At 43.8% G+C, this 12,788-nt stretch overlaps 1 protein-coding gene across 1 annotated transcript; it reads left to right on the top strand.

Moving 5' to 3' along the window:
* Positions 1 to 10,155: 10,155 nt before the first annotated feature.
* Positions 10,156 to 12,215, top strand: ADRA2C (adrenoceptor alpha 2C). The gene has a single exon (XM_086964540.1). The coding sequence runs from the start codon at positions 10,721 to 10,723 to the stop codon at positions 12,002 to 12,004; it is 1,284 nt and encodes a 427-aa protein (XP_086820666.1). The 5' UTR covers positions 10,156 to 10,720; the 3' UTR covers positions 12,005 to 12,215.
* The last annotated feature ends 573 nt before the right edge of the window (positions 12,216 to 12,788 follow it).

Here is a 12,788-nt window from a genome sequence, read left to right as displayed (position 1 = left end):
CGATAGAGGATATCCGATGAGGCTCCTCAAGCAGGCAAGAAAACGAGCATGGCATAATCATAGAGAGCACCTCCTAGGAACTACTAAGAAAAAGGCAAACGACGAAAAATTGGTGTGTGACAACATATTCCACCAAGAGTAACAAAATAAAAAAGATAATAAACCAACACTGGCATATGATCTCAGATGAGATAGGGAATGCTCCACCGCCACTGCACGCCTTTAAAAAGGCTAAAAATATAAAGGACTATGTGGTGAGGGCCCTGTTACCTACAACGCTGCAACCCAGTCAAACAGTACTGTGGGGGATCCCACCAGTAAAAGGACATGTAAAATGCGGCAACTGTAAGGCATGCCCGTTGACTCAGGAAGTCAAGGAGTTCAAATATAATGATCATACACATGTGATACGTGATCATAGTAATTGTAACTCTTCTGGCGTCATTTACGCCATCACGTGCCCATGCGGCTTTGTATATATTGGGCAAACTATCCAAAAAGCTAAGTGCAGGATATTACAACACATTAGCCGCATTAAATGCAAGACCCAAGGGGCACCCCTTGTAGAACATTTCACGAGATTTGATCATACCCCTGACAGTCTGTCATGGTGTATCTTGGAAAAAGTGACACCCAATCCAAGGGGGGGAGATTTTAATCAAACCCTTAGTATTCGGGAGTGTCGCTTTATACATCTCTTTGACACAATCAGACGGGGCCTCAATGAATATGAGGAAATAAATAGACAAGTGTCTATCCTGAATAATGGCTAAATTTTTCATGTTTCCTTATTAATTTTATTCCACACCCCCGTTGTTAAAAAACTCGTGCCTTGGTAGAATAATTTCTCATTAACAACTGGTAGTTCATGGCTCTGTCAATTAATTCAATAACACCCCCGATATGTTGTAAAACGAACTTCCGGGTTGTTTTGAACTTCTTTTGCCGTTCTACCTTGGTAGTCTTTTGTCCTTCTCTTTCGGAAGGTTTAATACGCACGACTGACGCCATCGCGTCGTGCCTAATTCTAACATGGCAGCTGGACTTCTGACGGCGGCAGACGCGAAGTAAAAAGGTATGGAAATAGGCTAAAAAACATCGCACTAGATTTATCTGGATCGTAGTTTCGTTTTGACCGATTTGCGCTATATATTTATATTTTTTGCAGCGCCTTTTTTTGCAAAAAACTGCGGAGCGGGAACTGACCCGGATTACTTGAATGCTCCGCCTGGGTGACACTCGGGATATATAACGCCTGATACGAAAGGTATGAAAATCGGTTGTTGGCCCATTAATGTCCACATGCAATTCATACTGGGATTTTTGAGATTCATTGGTTCCCCCCAATTGCTGTCTCCTAGGTAGTGTTTGGGGACGTGCTACTCGAGGTTTGTCATCCCAACGCCTGAATACCTATTACAGACGCTGCACCACCAAGTTCAGGGTAAGCTCCTTCCCTTGAAGCTTTAACTCGACTATAGGAACAACAGTTAATCGATTGTTACGCAAGCTTAGTAATAGACCCCCAATACCTTATCAATTACAGGTGGTTCACCTCGGTCAATTAGATCACTCGATGTTTTGTCATCCCAACGCCTGAATACCCATTACAGACGCTACACCACCAAGTACAGGGTAAGCCCACTCTTTTGAAGCTTTAACTCGTTTACATGAGTAACAACTATCTTTACATAAGTTTAGTAATAGACCGCCCATGCCTTAATTACAGAGGGCTTACTTCGGTCTACTAGACTATCCGTCTATCCCGGCACAGGAGGACGGAGGCAGCCCATTAATAATCAGTGGGTAAGCAAATAATAGAATGTGGGATAATCATATCCACATACATCTTATATATAAAAAATCCTGACCACCAATTTTAATAATTTTTACTTTAGGTTAACTTTGTGAACTGTCTACGGTAAAAAGTGTGTGCAACATTCGTCCTGAGGAAGACCCGCAGGTCGAGGCTCCAACTTGCCCACGTACCAAAAGACGGGTCAAAACGTTGACGCCCTTGTTTTCATGTACAGATAGGACCACTCAGAAAACCATTATACATGTCATTTTTTGACTGTACAAATGTGTGAAATACAAAAGCAACTAATTGTGGCTTTGTCTGTGATACTAGCTGATTCATTAGTACAGCTGTAACATTTTTTGAACTGTTTTCACTTGTCACCATTCTTCTGTTTGAGGCTTACACCCTTCTCACTACAATCACTTTTTCTTTCTTCCTTTTTCCTGCACTACTTTAGAAGCTGCTTGCTCTTCTTTTTACCGTTATTTTGAAATTGTATATAATTGTATAAATGTATATAAAAACAGCATATCAAAAATGGAGTAAATTATTAAACTCCTAAGTTTTTCAAATAAACCTTTGGTTTGTGTCAGGTATTTTCATAAGAATTCTGTTTTGCATAGGTTGCCTTAGTGGTAACCATGATTGATTCAACAGAGCGTTTTTGATGTAAGAAGCTCATTAAATTAATTAATTTTGTGCAGATTTTGTCTGTTGATACATAAGCTCTACTTACCCCAGCAATACAACCATGAATGTATATTCATAACACATATCATATATAACGTATTAATATGTCTTCAGTTCTTGTCTATTGATGGACCACAATGCTATGTTGTATTACATTTTACTATAATTGTATACACTCCTCTTTTGAAATAATAAGATATTAGAACATAAAAAAGACGGATGTAGCAACAGAAGGCAAAATTCGGAGGGTGACCCTCAAAAAAGGGTCAGGTCTAACAGTTTCCTTGATAAATGAATAATATGTTCAGCTCTTGTCATCATATCTTCCTTGGAAATGTCAATCTTCACCGAGAGAAAAAACAAAGGCACTTAAAAATCTGTCCACAAATCATTCTTGTCGTACAACAACCTATTACAACACTGCACACTGCCTACCCATAATAAAGGCTCTCCCATTAACATGATTTTCATAAAGAAATACCGCATACAAAACTCTAATCCTCTCAAATGTAATTTGTCGCTCATTTCATCATTCCTTTCTAAATCTTGATGATAACTTATCCACCCCATGCTAAACTAAAGGTGAAAAGGATGAAAAATAAGAGATCTTAAACAGACACTTGCCTCCATGATGTGTCGATTGAGTCATACACTTGGGATCTTCTTATGGGAGGGGTCAACATAGCCCTTAATATTATAGGGGGTTATATAGAAACGAGAATGGATGAATAGGTTTATCTGAATGTACACTCTTATTGACCTACTGAATGCTTTGAGTTTAGAGATATGTATTACAGTTACACACACAAGATGATGGACGGAATGTTGCACAATGGCAAAACATTCACCCCCAGTCACAGATCCGGGTTGAATCCATTGCTATTTTGCTCACCAAGCCACCCCAGTTCAGACATGGCCTTATGCAATCAATCTTGATCCTGTGCCTCATGGGAACAGTCCAGACCGAGCTACCAAGCCATGTCTTCCCTGGACCGGAATCAAGCAACCTAGGACCGGTTTCTGGCTATCAGACGTCTTCAGCCAGGATAGCTTGACTCCAGTGGCATAGTGAGCACGGGACCCACGTCTGGGCATACCCTACCCATAGAGGGTGAACAGCAAAACACACAAGATGGTGGACGGAATGTTGTGCAATGGAAAAACATTCACCCCCAGTCACAGATCTGGGTTGAATCCATTGCTATTCTGCTCACCAAGCCACCTCAGTTCAGACATGGCCATATGCAAATCAGTCTTGACCCTGTGCCTCATGGGAACAGTCAAGACCGAACTGCCAAGCCATATCTTCCCTGGACCAGAATCAAGCATATCCTAGGACCAGTTTCTAGCTATCAGCCGTCATCAGCCAGGATAGCTTGACTCCAGTGGCGTAGTCAGCACGGGGTCCACGTCTGGGCATATCCTTCCCACATAGGGTGAACAGCAAAACACACAAGATGATGGACGGAATGTTGCCCAATGGCAAAACATTCACCCCCAGTCACAGATATGGGTTGAATCCATCGTTATTTTGCTCCCCAAGCCACCCCAGTTCAGACATGGCCATATGCAAATCAGTCTTGACCCTGTGCTCATGGGAACAGGGAACAGTCCAGGCCGATTATTGGCTTTCTTTATAGGTCTGTCTAGGCACCTTTTGAGAAGAGTGAGACACTTTAGTAGTAATCGTGTTTTTCTCGTGGTAACTATCTGACTTCATGAGTGCTTTGACTTGTCTTGTTCTTTACTTTGTCACGTAGACATTGTTCTTGATGTATGTGGTATTATAGTTGTAACATATATCAACGTCATGTTTGTTGAGTTGTAATATGATTCCTATGTATTACAATTTCTAGCACTGAGGAAGTCTGTGGCTTAGACCACACAAGATGAATCACTTGTTGTCGGCTAGACCTTTGCTTTGAAGAAAGTACTGTGAGGAAGATTGAGAAGATCATCTTGTGATTGAGGACTTTAATTAATGGGAGAATGAGCTCAGGATATATTGTCTGATTACAAACACTTAAGATGATGATAACTCTGATTATTCATTTGTTATCCTCCATGCTGCCTATAAAGGTTTCTTCGTCCTTTTTTCATGACATTGATGTCCTTACTTCAAAGTTTTTGTGGAGTGATAAGCATTCTAGAATCGCAAATAAACATCTGAGAAAGCCCTATGTGCTGGGGGGATGTAATCTTCCAGACTGGAATTTGTATCAAATTGCCTTCTTGGTATCTCAGGGTGCTCTTTAGTTTTTATCAGATTCCCACCATTCCCACTGTGGATTTATATTGAGCGAGAGTTGTGTTTCCCGCTCTCTACTCCTGCTTTCCTAATGGCTTCCAAGTTGGCTCTTCCCTACTCAGGTTGTATTATTTCAGACACAATTGCTGCACTAAAATATATGGAAAGAATGGTATCCAAACCCATTCATAAATCGAGATGGTCTTCCGTATGGTTTAATCCTAAAATTGTTATTGACATTGATCCTGGTACGATATCTTCCTGGGCTTCTTAAGGTATTACGATGGTTAAAGATCTCTATGATGCCAATCATGATCCCCTTCCTTTTTCTTCTTTGGCTAAAGAATATTGCCTTAATAATATGGATTTTTATTATTTTCTCAAATTAAAGGTTAGCCTTTCTAAACTACCCCTGTGCCCATTCTCGTCTACTATCTCACTTCTTTCCATGTGCTCTCGTTCTGGTCATATGGCCTCGAGAATGTGTACCTTTATATCTGCTCTATTGAGTTTGCAGTCTACAATTACACAGGATAAATGGTCACATTGATGGAGCAAGGATTCGCACGTTATGCGACTTGCTTGTATTCATGAACCTCGAATAACGTTCACGTCATAACCAACACGTTTTGTCTTATTAATATTGATCTTTTACACTTCACGGGGGTGTCCCAGTGACGCTTGCCTATGTGTTTACTAATCCTAACTACACTTGCATCTAAAATGGTCGCTGCTATGCGGGATTCTAGTCTGCGCATGCGTCGGTCATACCCATGTGATGTGACGCACTCGCAGTTCTGGAGGGAACTTGTCGCTCATGCGCAGTATTGCTAAAGATGGCTGCTTTGTTTCTCACATGCTCTTCGCTTGCACTGCTGCTTTTGCTCAGCCGTTTCGTTCTGCTTAACTCCTAATGCTATAGTTATTATAAAGTAAGGGATGTAGTATAGCCAATCATGGAATACAGTGTATTCATTTTTTCTGTGTTTCTAAATTGTTTTCGCTTACTTTTCATGTATCTATCTTTGTGGGCCTGGGAGAGGTGTGCCCTTCCATCTTTGAAGCCCGTGCAGTACTAATCACGTGATGAGGGAAAAGAGAGTCATGCAGTAGTGGAACTCAGCCAGCTGGCTGCCGAAGCTAAGATGCTCATGGGAAAGTGACATGTGCCCCAGCGAGAAGACTCAAAACTCATACCTGCATTTGTTACATTGTAGTGTTGTAATGTGTGTGCTATTGTTTTCTGAATTTCTATGCCATGGGAACTGGAATGTAAGGGGTGGGTTCGTAAATTGAATATTTAATCTGGGAAAGAGAAAATTATAGGTGGTGTCATGACCTAACCATCTCTCTTGTCCAATCCGAAGTTGGGGATCCTTTCACTTGCAACATTGGTGGGTGGTACACTGACCCGAAAACAGTATAACTAGCCTAGGTTTAGCTAGAGAAATTGTCCGGCTTGTCCGAATAGCTGACCTGTCACTGACCCTACGAACTCTATAGGTAATTGATACAGAGATCTGCGGAGCACTTTGTCCGTAATTTCCACAAAATCAGTCTGGGGTGGAGAAACCTTAAGTGCTGGCGAAGCACTTTGCTGGAAGATTCGAGAACTCAATCGGGGTTATTGGCAGATTCCTTGCAGAGAGGGAGTAGCGCAGGCGTTGCATCCGAAGCTGCAGGTGTTGGTCGTACCCTTTGGTGAGCCCAGTCCTGATCCAAATCCTGAAGTGATCCTGTCCTGACTGTCCATGAGCTGTACCTGCTCGCCTACTGGCATCCTAAGTCCTTGAGGGTCCCTTCCCGCCTTTCCCAACTGACCCGTGGCCAGGGTTAGTCTCCATTCTGTCCTAGGTAAATATAATCTCTGTGTGGGTGTTTGTCTATCTAAATCTTTTCTCTCTCTCGTCTTAAATAAAGCAAACTTGCCTATGTAAATTTCTCTGTCATTTGATTCTCACGTAAAGTATTTTTCCTAGCATGTTCCATATCTTTTCCCTACCTTTAGTCAAACACTGAACTGTTTTTCATATCTAGTATGTTCCACTCTTACCTTCCCTATATAAAATAAGTACATCTTGGAAAGTGTCATTTTCTTCTAAATCATTAGTATAATTCGAAATCAGCATTGATTAGTATGTTCCTTTTTCTTACCCGCCTTTAGTAACGTCGTGAAAGTCTGGTAGACAAAATTTAGTGTGTTCCTTATTTTCCCCTTTCCTTTATTTTCGAGTTATAGATGATTCGAACTTTGATTCATAGCTATATTATATTATATTCCTAATCTTAGTTATTGATGTTTTGATTTGTGTATATTTCATTCTCATGGTAAAGGTGTTTAAAACTTCCTGCGTTTGTGGTTATTATAAAAGTGCAAAAATTTTCAATAGTATATGGTATTTTGGTTTGTGTTATCTTCCTACCCACTGCTAGCTCCTGATCCATTGAGATCTTAGGTACCTGTGACAAGGAGTGGTAAGTCAGGTACACGGAAATAAAATTAAGGGAACAAGAATTACTGATAGTGGTGTGTAAGTTACCTGACCAATACAAATAGTGATGAACACGTTATGGGCCCAGAAGTGCACATGTTGGTAAAATAAGAGTCGGGTGACCTGCACGCTCTATCAACATCATTTTGAAAGGGATACTTTTGAACATATTTCACAAGAGTCCTGGCAGCTGATTGGGAAGCTTTCCCTACGGAATAAGATTGCTCCTTCTCTGATTCAATCTAAATTTTTTACACTGACTCTTCTGCATTTGACTCCTGCTTGCTTACACAAATTGAAACTTAGGGATAACGATCTTTGTTGGAATTGCAATTTGCTTTCAGGCACTCACCAACATATGTTTTTCGAAAGCTCGTTGTACTAACCCTTTTGGGAGTTGGTTCAGAAACATTTATCATTAAGATTTGACTCATTACCCATAATTTTATTGGGACCAAGGGCTGCATCAACCCCTTTACCCCTTGATGATATGGATATGCAGTTATTAGATCTCCTTATATCAATTGCTGTTAAAGTAATATTAACAGAGTGGAAATCCTTTAATTCTGTATCATATCACACCTGGTGGGCATGGGTATCTATCTTCGTGGGGCTCATACTTTGGTAGAGGAGAAACACTATTCTCCTTCCATTTCTCAGAGTGTCTTGAGGTCCTTGGATAACTATATGAATTTGGCTTCTCGAGGGTTTGTAACCCAGTATCCTTTTATTTCTCCCTCTTAACTTGTATTTCTCACTGGAGCAGTGGTCCCCATCTGTTTCTAGTCCTTTCTTTCTCTTCCTATGGTTTCCTCGTTTCTCTATTCTTTACTATTTTCTATCTTTTCTCTTTTCTTTTATTTTGCTGCTCTACTTACCCCAGCAATACAACCATGAATTTATATTCATAACACATATCATATATAACGTATTAATATGTCTTCAGTTCTTGTCTATTGATGGACCACAATGCTATGTTGTATTACATTTTATTATAATTGTATACACTCCTCTTTTGAAATAATAAAATATTAGAACATAAAAAAAGAAGGATGTAGCAACAGAAGGCAAAATTCGGAGGGTGACCCTCAAAAAAGGGTCAGGTCTAACAGTTTCCTTGATAAAGGAAATAATATGTTCAGCTCTTGTCATCATATCTTCCTTGGAAATGCCAATCTTCACCGAGGGAAAAAACAAAGGCACTTAAAAATATGTCCACAAATCATTCTTGTCGTACAACAACCTATTACACCACTACACACTGCCGACCCATAACAAAGGCTCTCCCCTAAACATGATTTTCATAAAGAAATACCGCATACAAACCTCTAATCCTCTCAAATGTAATTTGTCACTCATTTCATCATTCCTTTCAAAATCTTGATGATAACTTATCCACCCCATGCTAAACTAAAGGTTAAAAGGATGACAAATAAGAAATCTTAAACAGGCTGGCAACAAACAACCTCAGAGTCAACACATCTGGCTTTAATATGCAAACACCTGCAAACGCAGGCATGCATAAATGTGCACACACTTTGTTTTGCTATAATTTGTTTTCCTCCTGTATCTTTCTATGGCTCCTAAGCGTGTGCCCTGACTTTACTGCCCAAGCTTCTAGTGCTGCTGGTTTTTGTTCCTGAAACTTCTTGCGCTAGAGACACACAGACCCACAAACGTGGGTAATAAAAAAAAAACAGGGAACAGACACAGGAGTCACAGAAAGAGTCAGGTTGCCTAGAGACAAGTCACAAATAGCCTGAGGTAATTTGTACACATCAGTTTTTACATGCGTTAACACGTTAAAGCCAGCCCTATCGACTTTGTCAATGCTCGTTTTAAAGGTATCACTGGCAGTACCTGTAGGATAAAGGTCGTTTTATGTAACCAATCAGAGGTCAATCGCTGTAATCATTTCATAAGAAGGCGTGCTCTTTAAGGAAAGAAGGATGTTACTACAAAAGAAGCTAAAAAACGTTCTCTAAATGAAGAGTAAGTAATTTAGCAGTGATAGATTAAAGAGCTACCGGTGTAATTAATACCGTATTTCTCCGTTTGGGTGATGGAGACGTCCTTCGACAGTGCTTATCTGGGTTTCAGATACCACGTGCACTGTTCTCGTCATCATTTTCTTCACACATAACTTGAGGTTTAACATCTAACTGCTGCAAGAGGCACACTTAAGTGCCATATTTACTTCTATCTCGGCAGGAATCCAACAGCAAATGGGAAAAAAGAAACTTGAACAGTGAAGAATTTGTTTTGGTACTTTCACCCAATAGATCGATATATACAAAAGCTCCAGCACTCTGGAAACTTCAATAACTGCACAGAAGAAGACTGTGTGCCTCGTGCATAGCTGGAGGGAAACAGTAGCGCAATTTGTCTTTGTCTTCAGTGCTTCAAGGTGCAAGCCTGCCATCTAACGGTGGACCGTATATTGCAAAAACCACCCGACGCTTCAGATGCCATGCTGCTTAATAAATAACATTAAGCGCAGAAATCAATTCAAACTGCATTTACTGCTAAGAAAACATTCAAAGGGAATTCAAATGAGCATGTTAAGGGCCCGATTCTAAACAGCTGAGGTATTTTATTATCAGCCGTGGATTTAAATGTTTACAGAAATGAGAAACTGCCGAAACGATGGGATGCTGCAGTCCACGGGATCTCAGTTTGCGCCCGTGCAGTTCTGGGTGTCTTTTCCTGAGAATCTGTAGCAACATCGCCCAGAAGCTCTCTCTTCCCCACTGAGCCTCTGCGCTGAGCGCCCTTTGATATGACATTAGCTGGCACCGCATGACACTAATATGATATCCGTGAGCACCCAATGATTCTTTTGCCAGTGGCAGCGCTGGGGGCGGGACAGGGTCTGCAAAGGGAAGTAAGGGAGTGCGCGCGAGAGAGAGAGACTTATCGGTGGAGCGAGGAAGCCTCCCAATCGGCTAAATGGAATTTGCAGCTTCGCAAATCCAATAACGGGCAGTACCAGGGGCTGGCTGTGCAGTCGGAGAGCACTTGGAGAGAAAGTGACTCCATCCAATGCCGCCGACCACCAGTGTCCCCGCGGGCTCCGACAGCTCTGCGGCCGTACCGAGGGGGTGCGCTGCTGGACCGGGCGCACCTGGCGCAGCTGGCTTAACACGGGCATCCCTCACCAATTCCTTGCGGAACTATCAGGACTTCGGTGTGACTTTGAGGGTCATCCACACGGCAGGTGCGGTGCGCGCACTCTCCCAGTGGGATACGCACGACTTGGAGAAAAGAGGAGAGAGGCTCCCCGCTGAGTCCCCTTGACAGCATCTCCAGGGGTGAAGATGTTCTTTTTCGGACAAAGGAAGAAAGCGCAGTCGGTGGTGTGAACACCTTCAGAATGTGAGGAACCTTTCGCTCTCAGCCGGAAGTCTGCCCGCGTGGCTCTCGGGGAGCGCGAGGAGAGGCAGGCATTCCTTGCTAAGGATGGGATTTGAGTGACTCTTTGGGGCCACCATGGATGTGCAGGGGAATATGACTTGGGCCAACAGGTCGCTGTGGCCCCTGGGTGACCAGGCCCAGTGGCCCTACTCCTTCTCCTCTGTGGTATGCCTGGCCGCCGTGGTAGGCTTTCTCATTGTTTTCACCATTGTGGGGAATGTGCTGGTGGCCATCGCGGTGTTCACGAGCAGGGCCCTGAAAGCCCCCCAGAACCTGTTCCTGGTCTCCCTGGCTTGCGCAGACATCCTGGTATCGGCCATGGTCATGCCCTTCTCCCTGGCGAATGAGCTCATGGGCTACTGGTACTTTGGGGTGGTCTGGTGTGATATCTTCTTGGCGCTGGACGTGCTGTTCTGCACCTCGTCCATCGTCCACCTGTGCGCAATAAGCCTGGACCGGTACTGGTCGGTGACCCAGGCCGTGGAGTACAACCTGAAAAGGACCCCGCGCAGGATTAAGGGCATCATCGTCACCGTCTGGCTCATCTCCGCGGTCATCTCGTTCCCGCCGCTCCTCTCCACCAACAGGGACCCCGAGGACGAGCGCTACCCGCAGTGCAAGCTCAACGACGAGACCTGGTACATCCTCTACTCCTCCACCGGCTCCTTCTTCGCGCCCTGCGTGATCATGGTGCTGGTGTACGTGCGCATCTACCAGGTGGCCAAGCTGCGCACCAGGACGCTGTCCGTCAAGAAGTGCGGACCCGACGGCTCCTCGCAGACGGAGAACGGCGTCAGCCGGGGCGGCACCTCGGTCCGGTCGCCCGGGGAGAACGGGCACTGCCCAGCGACGCTGGCCCACCTGCGCAAGAGCAGCGAGCTGGACGACATGGACCTGGAGGAGAGCAGCATCTCCGAGGGCAAGCGGCGCAAGAGCAGCAGCAGAGAGGAGAACACGGACGGCTCGGGCAAGGACAGGAAGAACAGCAAGTGCCACTCCTTCTCCAAGCAGTCCAGCCGCCTGTCCCGCTCCAGCAACAAGTCCATCGACTTCTTCTCGTCGCGCAAGAAGAAGCGCAGCAGCGTGTGCAGGCGCAAGGTGACCCAGGCGCGGGAGAAGCGCTTCACCTTCGTGCTGGCCGTGGTCATGGGGGTCTTCGTGGTCTGCTGGTTCCCCTTCTTCTTCAGCTACAGCCTGTACGGGCTCTGCCGGGAGAGCTGCGAGATCCCCGAAACTCTCTTCAAGTTCTTTTTCTGGATCGGGTACTGCAACAGCTCTCTCAACCCCGTCATCTACACCATCTTCAACCAGGACTTCCGGCGGGCCTTCAAGAAGATCGTCTTCCCGAAGCGGAAGTAAAACTTCTCTCGGTGACGGGGCCGGCGAGAGCCAGGGAGAGGGCCCTGGGTGGGACCGAGGACAGCTCGGACAGTCTCGAACTCTTAACGAACCCTTCGAATGTTCGCACCAAAAACGTTGATGCCAATTTTTTAAATGGACTCCTTTGTATTTTTGCAAAGCAGGTAAAGTACTAAGATTCGCTATGGTTTTGAATGCTGTTTTGGAGTAAAGTGTGTACAGTATAAAATAAAAAATATACGAATAAACCGACTCAAAACGAGGATCTTTATCGCTGGGATGGTATTTTCCTCTGGTTGTTTCCATTATTGCAGTGGTTCATTTGAATTATCAGGCAATAATCCCATAACCTTTTATTTTGAGAGTAAAATAGTCCAGTCTAGACTACAGATGTGTGTTTATGTAACACAGCGCAGGGAACACAGTGTTCCTTTTACACTACTGGTGATATTGTTTCACTACTCGACGGTATCCACTGTATCGGCAACAAAAAGATGAAAGGCCGAAGAGGCCCAGTTGGTTTTGAAAGTCTGGCCTATTGTTCTTAAAGTCGGTTTGTGGGGGTTCACTCATGCCCCGGATGTGCTCATAATTGCCCAGCCTTCCTTCCACCCAACACTGGGGACCCCGGTTTACCACTTAGACATCATATGAGGTGGGACTTCGGGGAATCTGGTGTTTTAAGCTAAAAAAGTTGTCAATATGTTAATACTTCACGATTTTCCACAGTTTCGCCTGAAGATTTCAGCAGTTTTTGAAATACACCGGGTGAAATTGGAAACTT

Source organism: Lissotriton vulgaris, chromosome 3_2, assembly GCF_964263255.1.
Source record: "Lissotriton vulgaris chromosome 3_2, aLisVul1.2, whole genome shotgun sequence".
In the NCBI taxonomy this organism is placed as follows: Eukaryota; Metazoa; Chordata; class Amphibia; order Caudata; family Salamandridae; genus Lissotriton; species Lissotriton vulgaris.
Note: the sequence above shows the minus strand (reverse complement) of the source record. Positions and strands in the feature narration are given on the sequence as shown.

Coding starts and splice junctions, on each gene's coding strand:
- ADRA2C (XM_086964540.1), top strand. CDS start 10,721: ATGGATGTGCAGGGGAATATGACTTGGGCCAACAGGTCGCTGTGGCCC.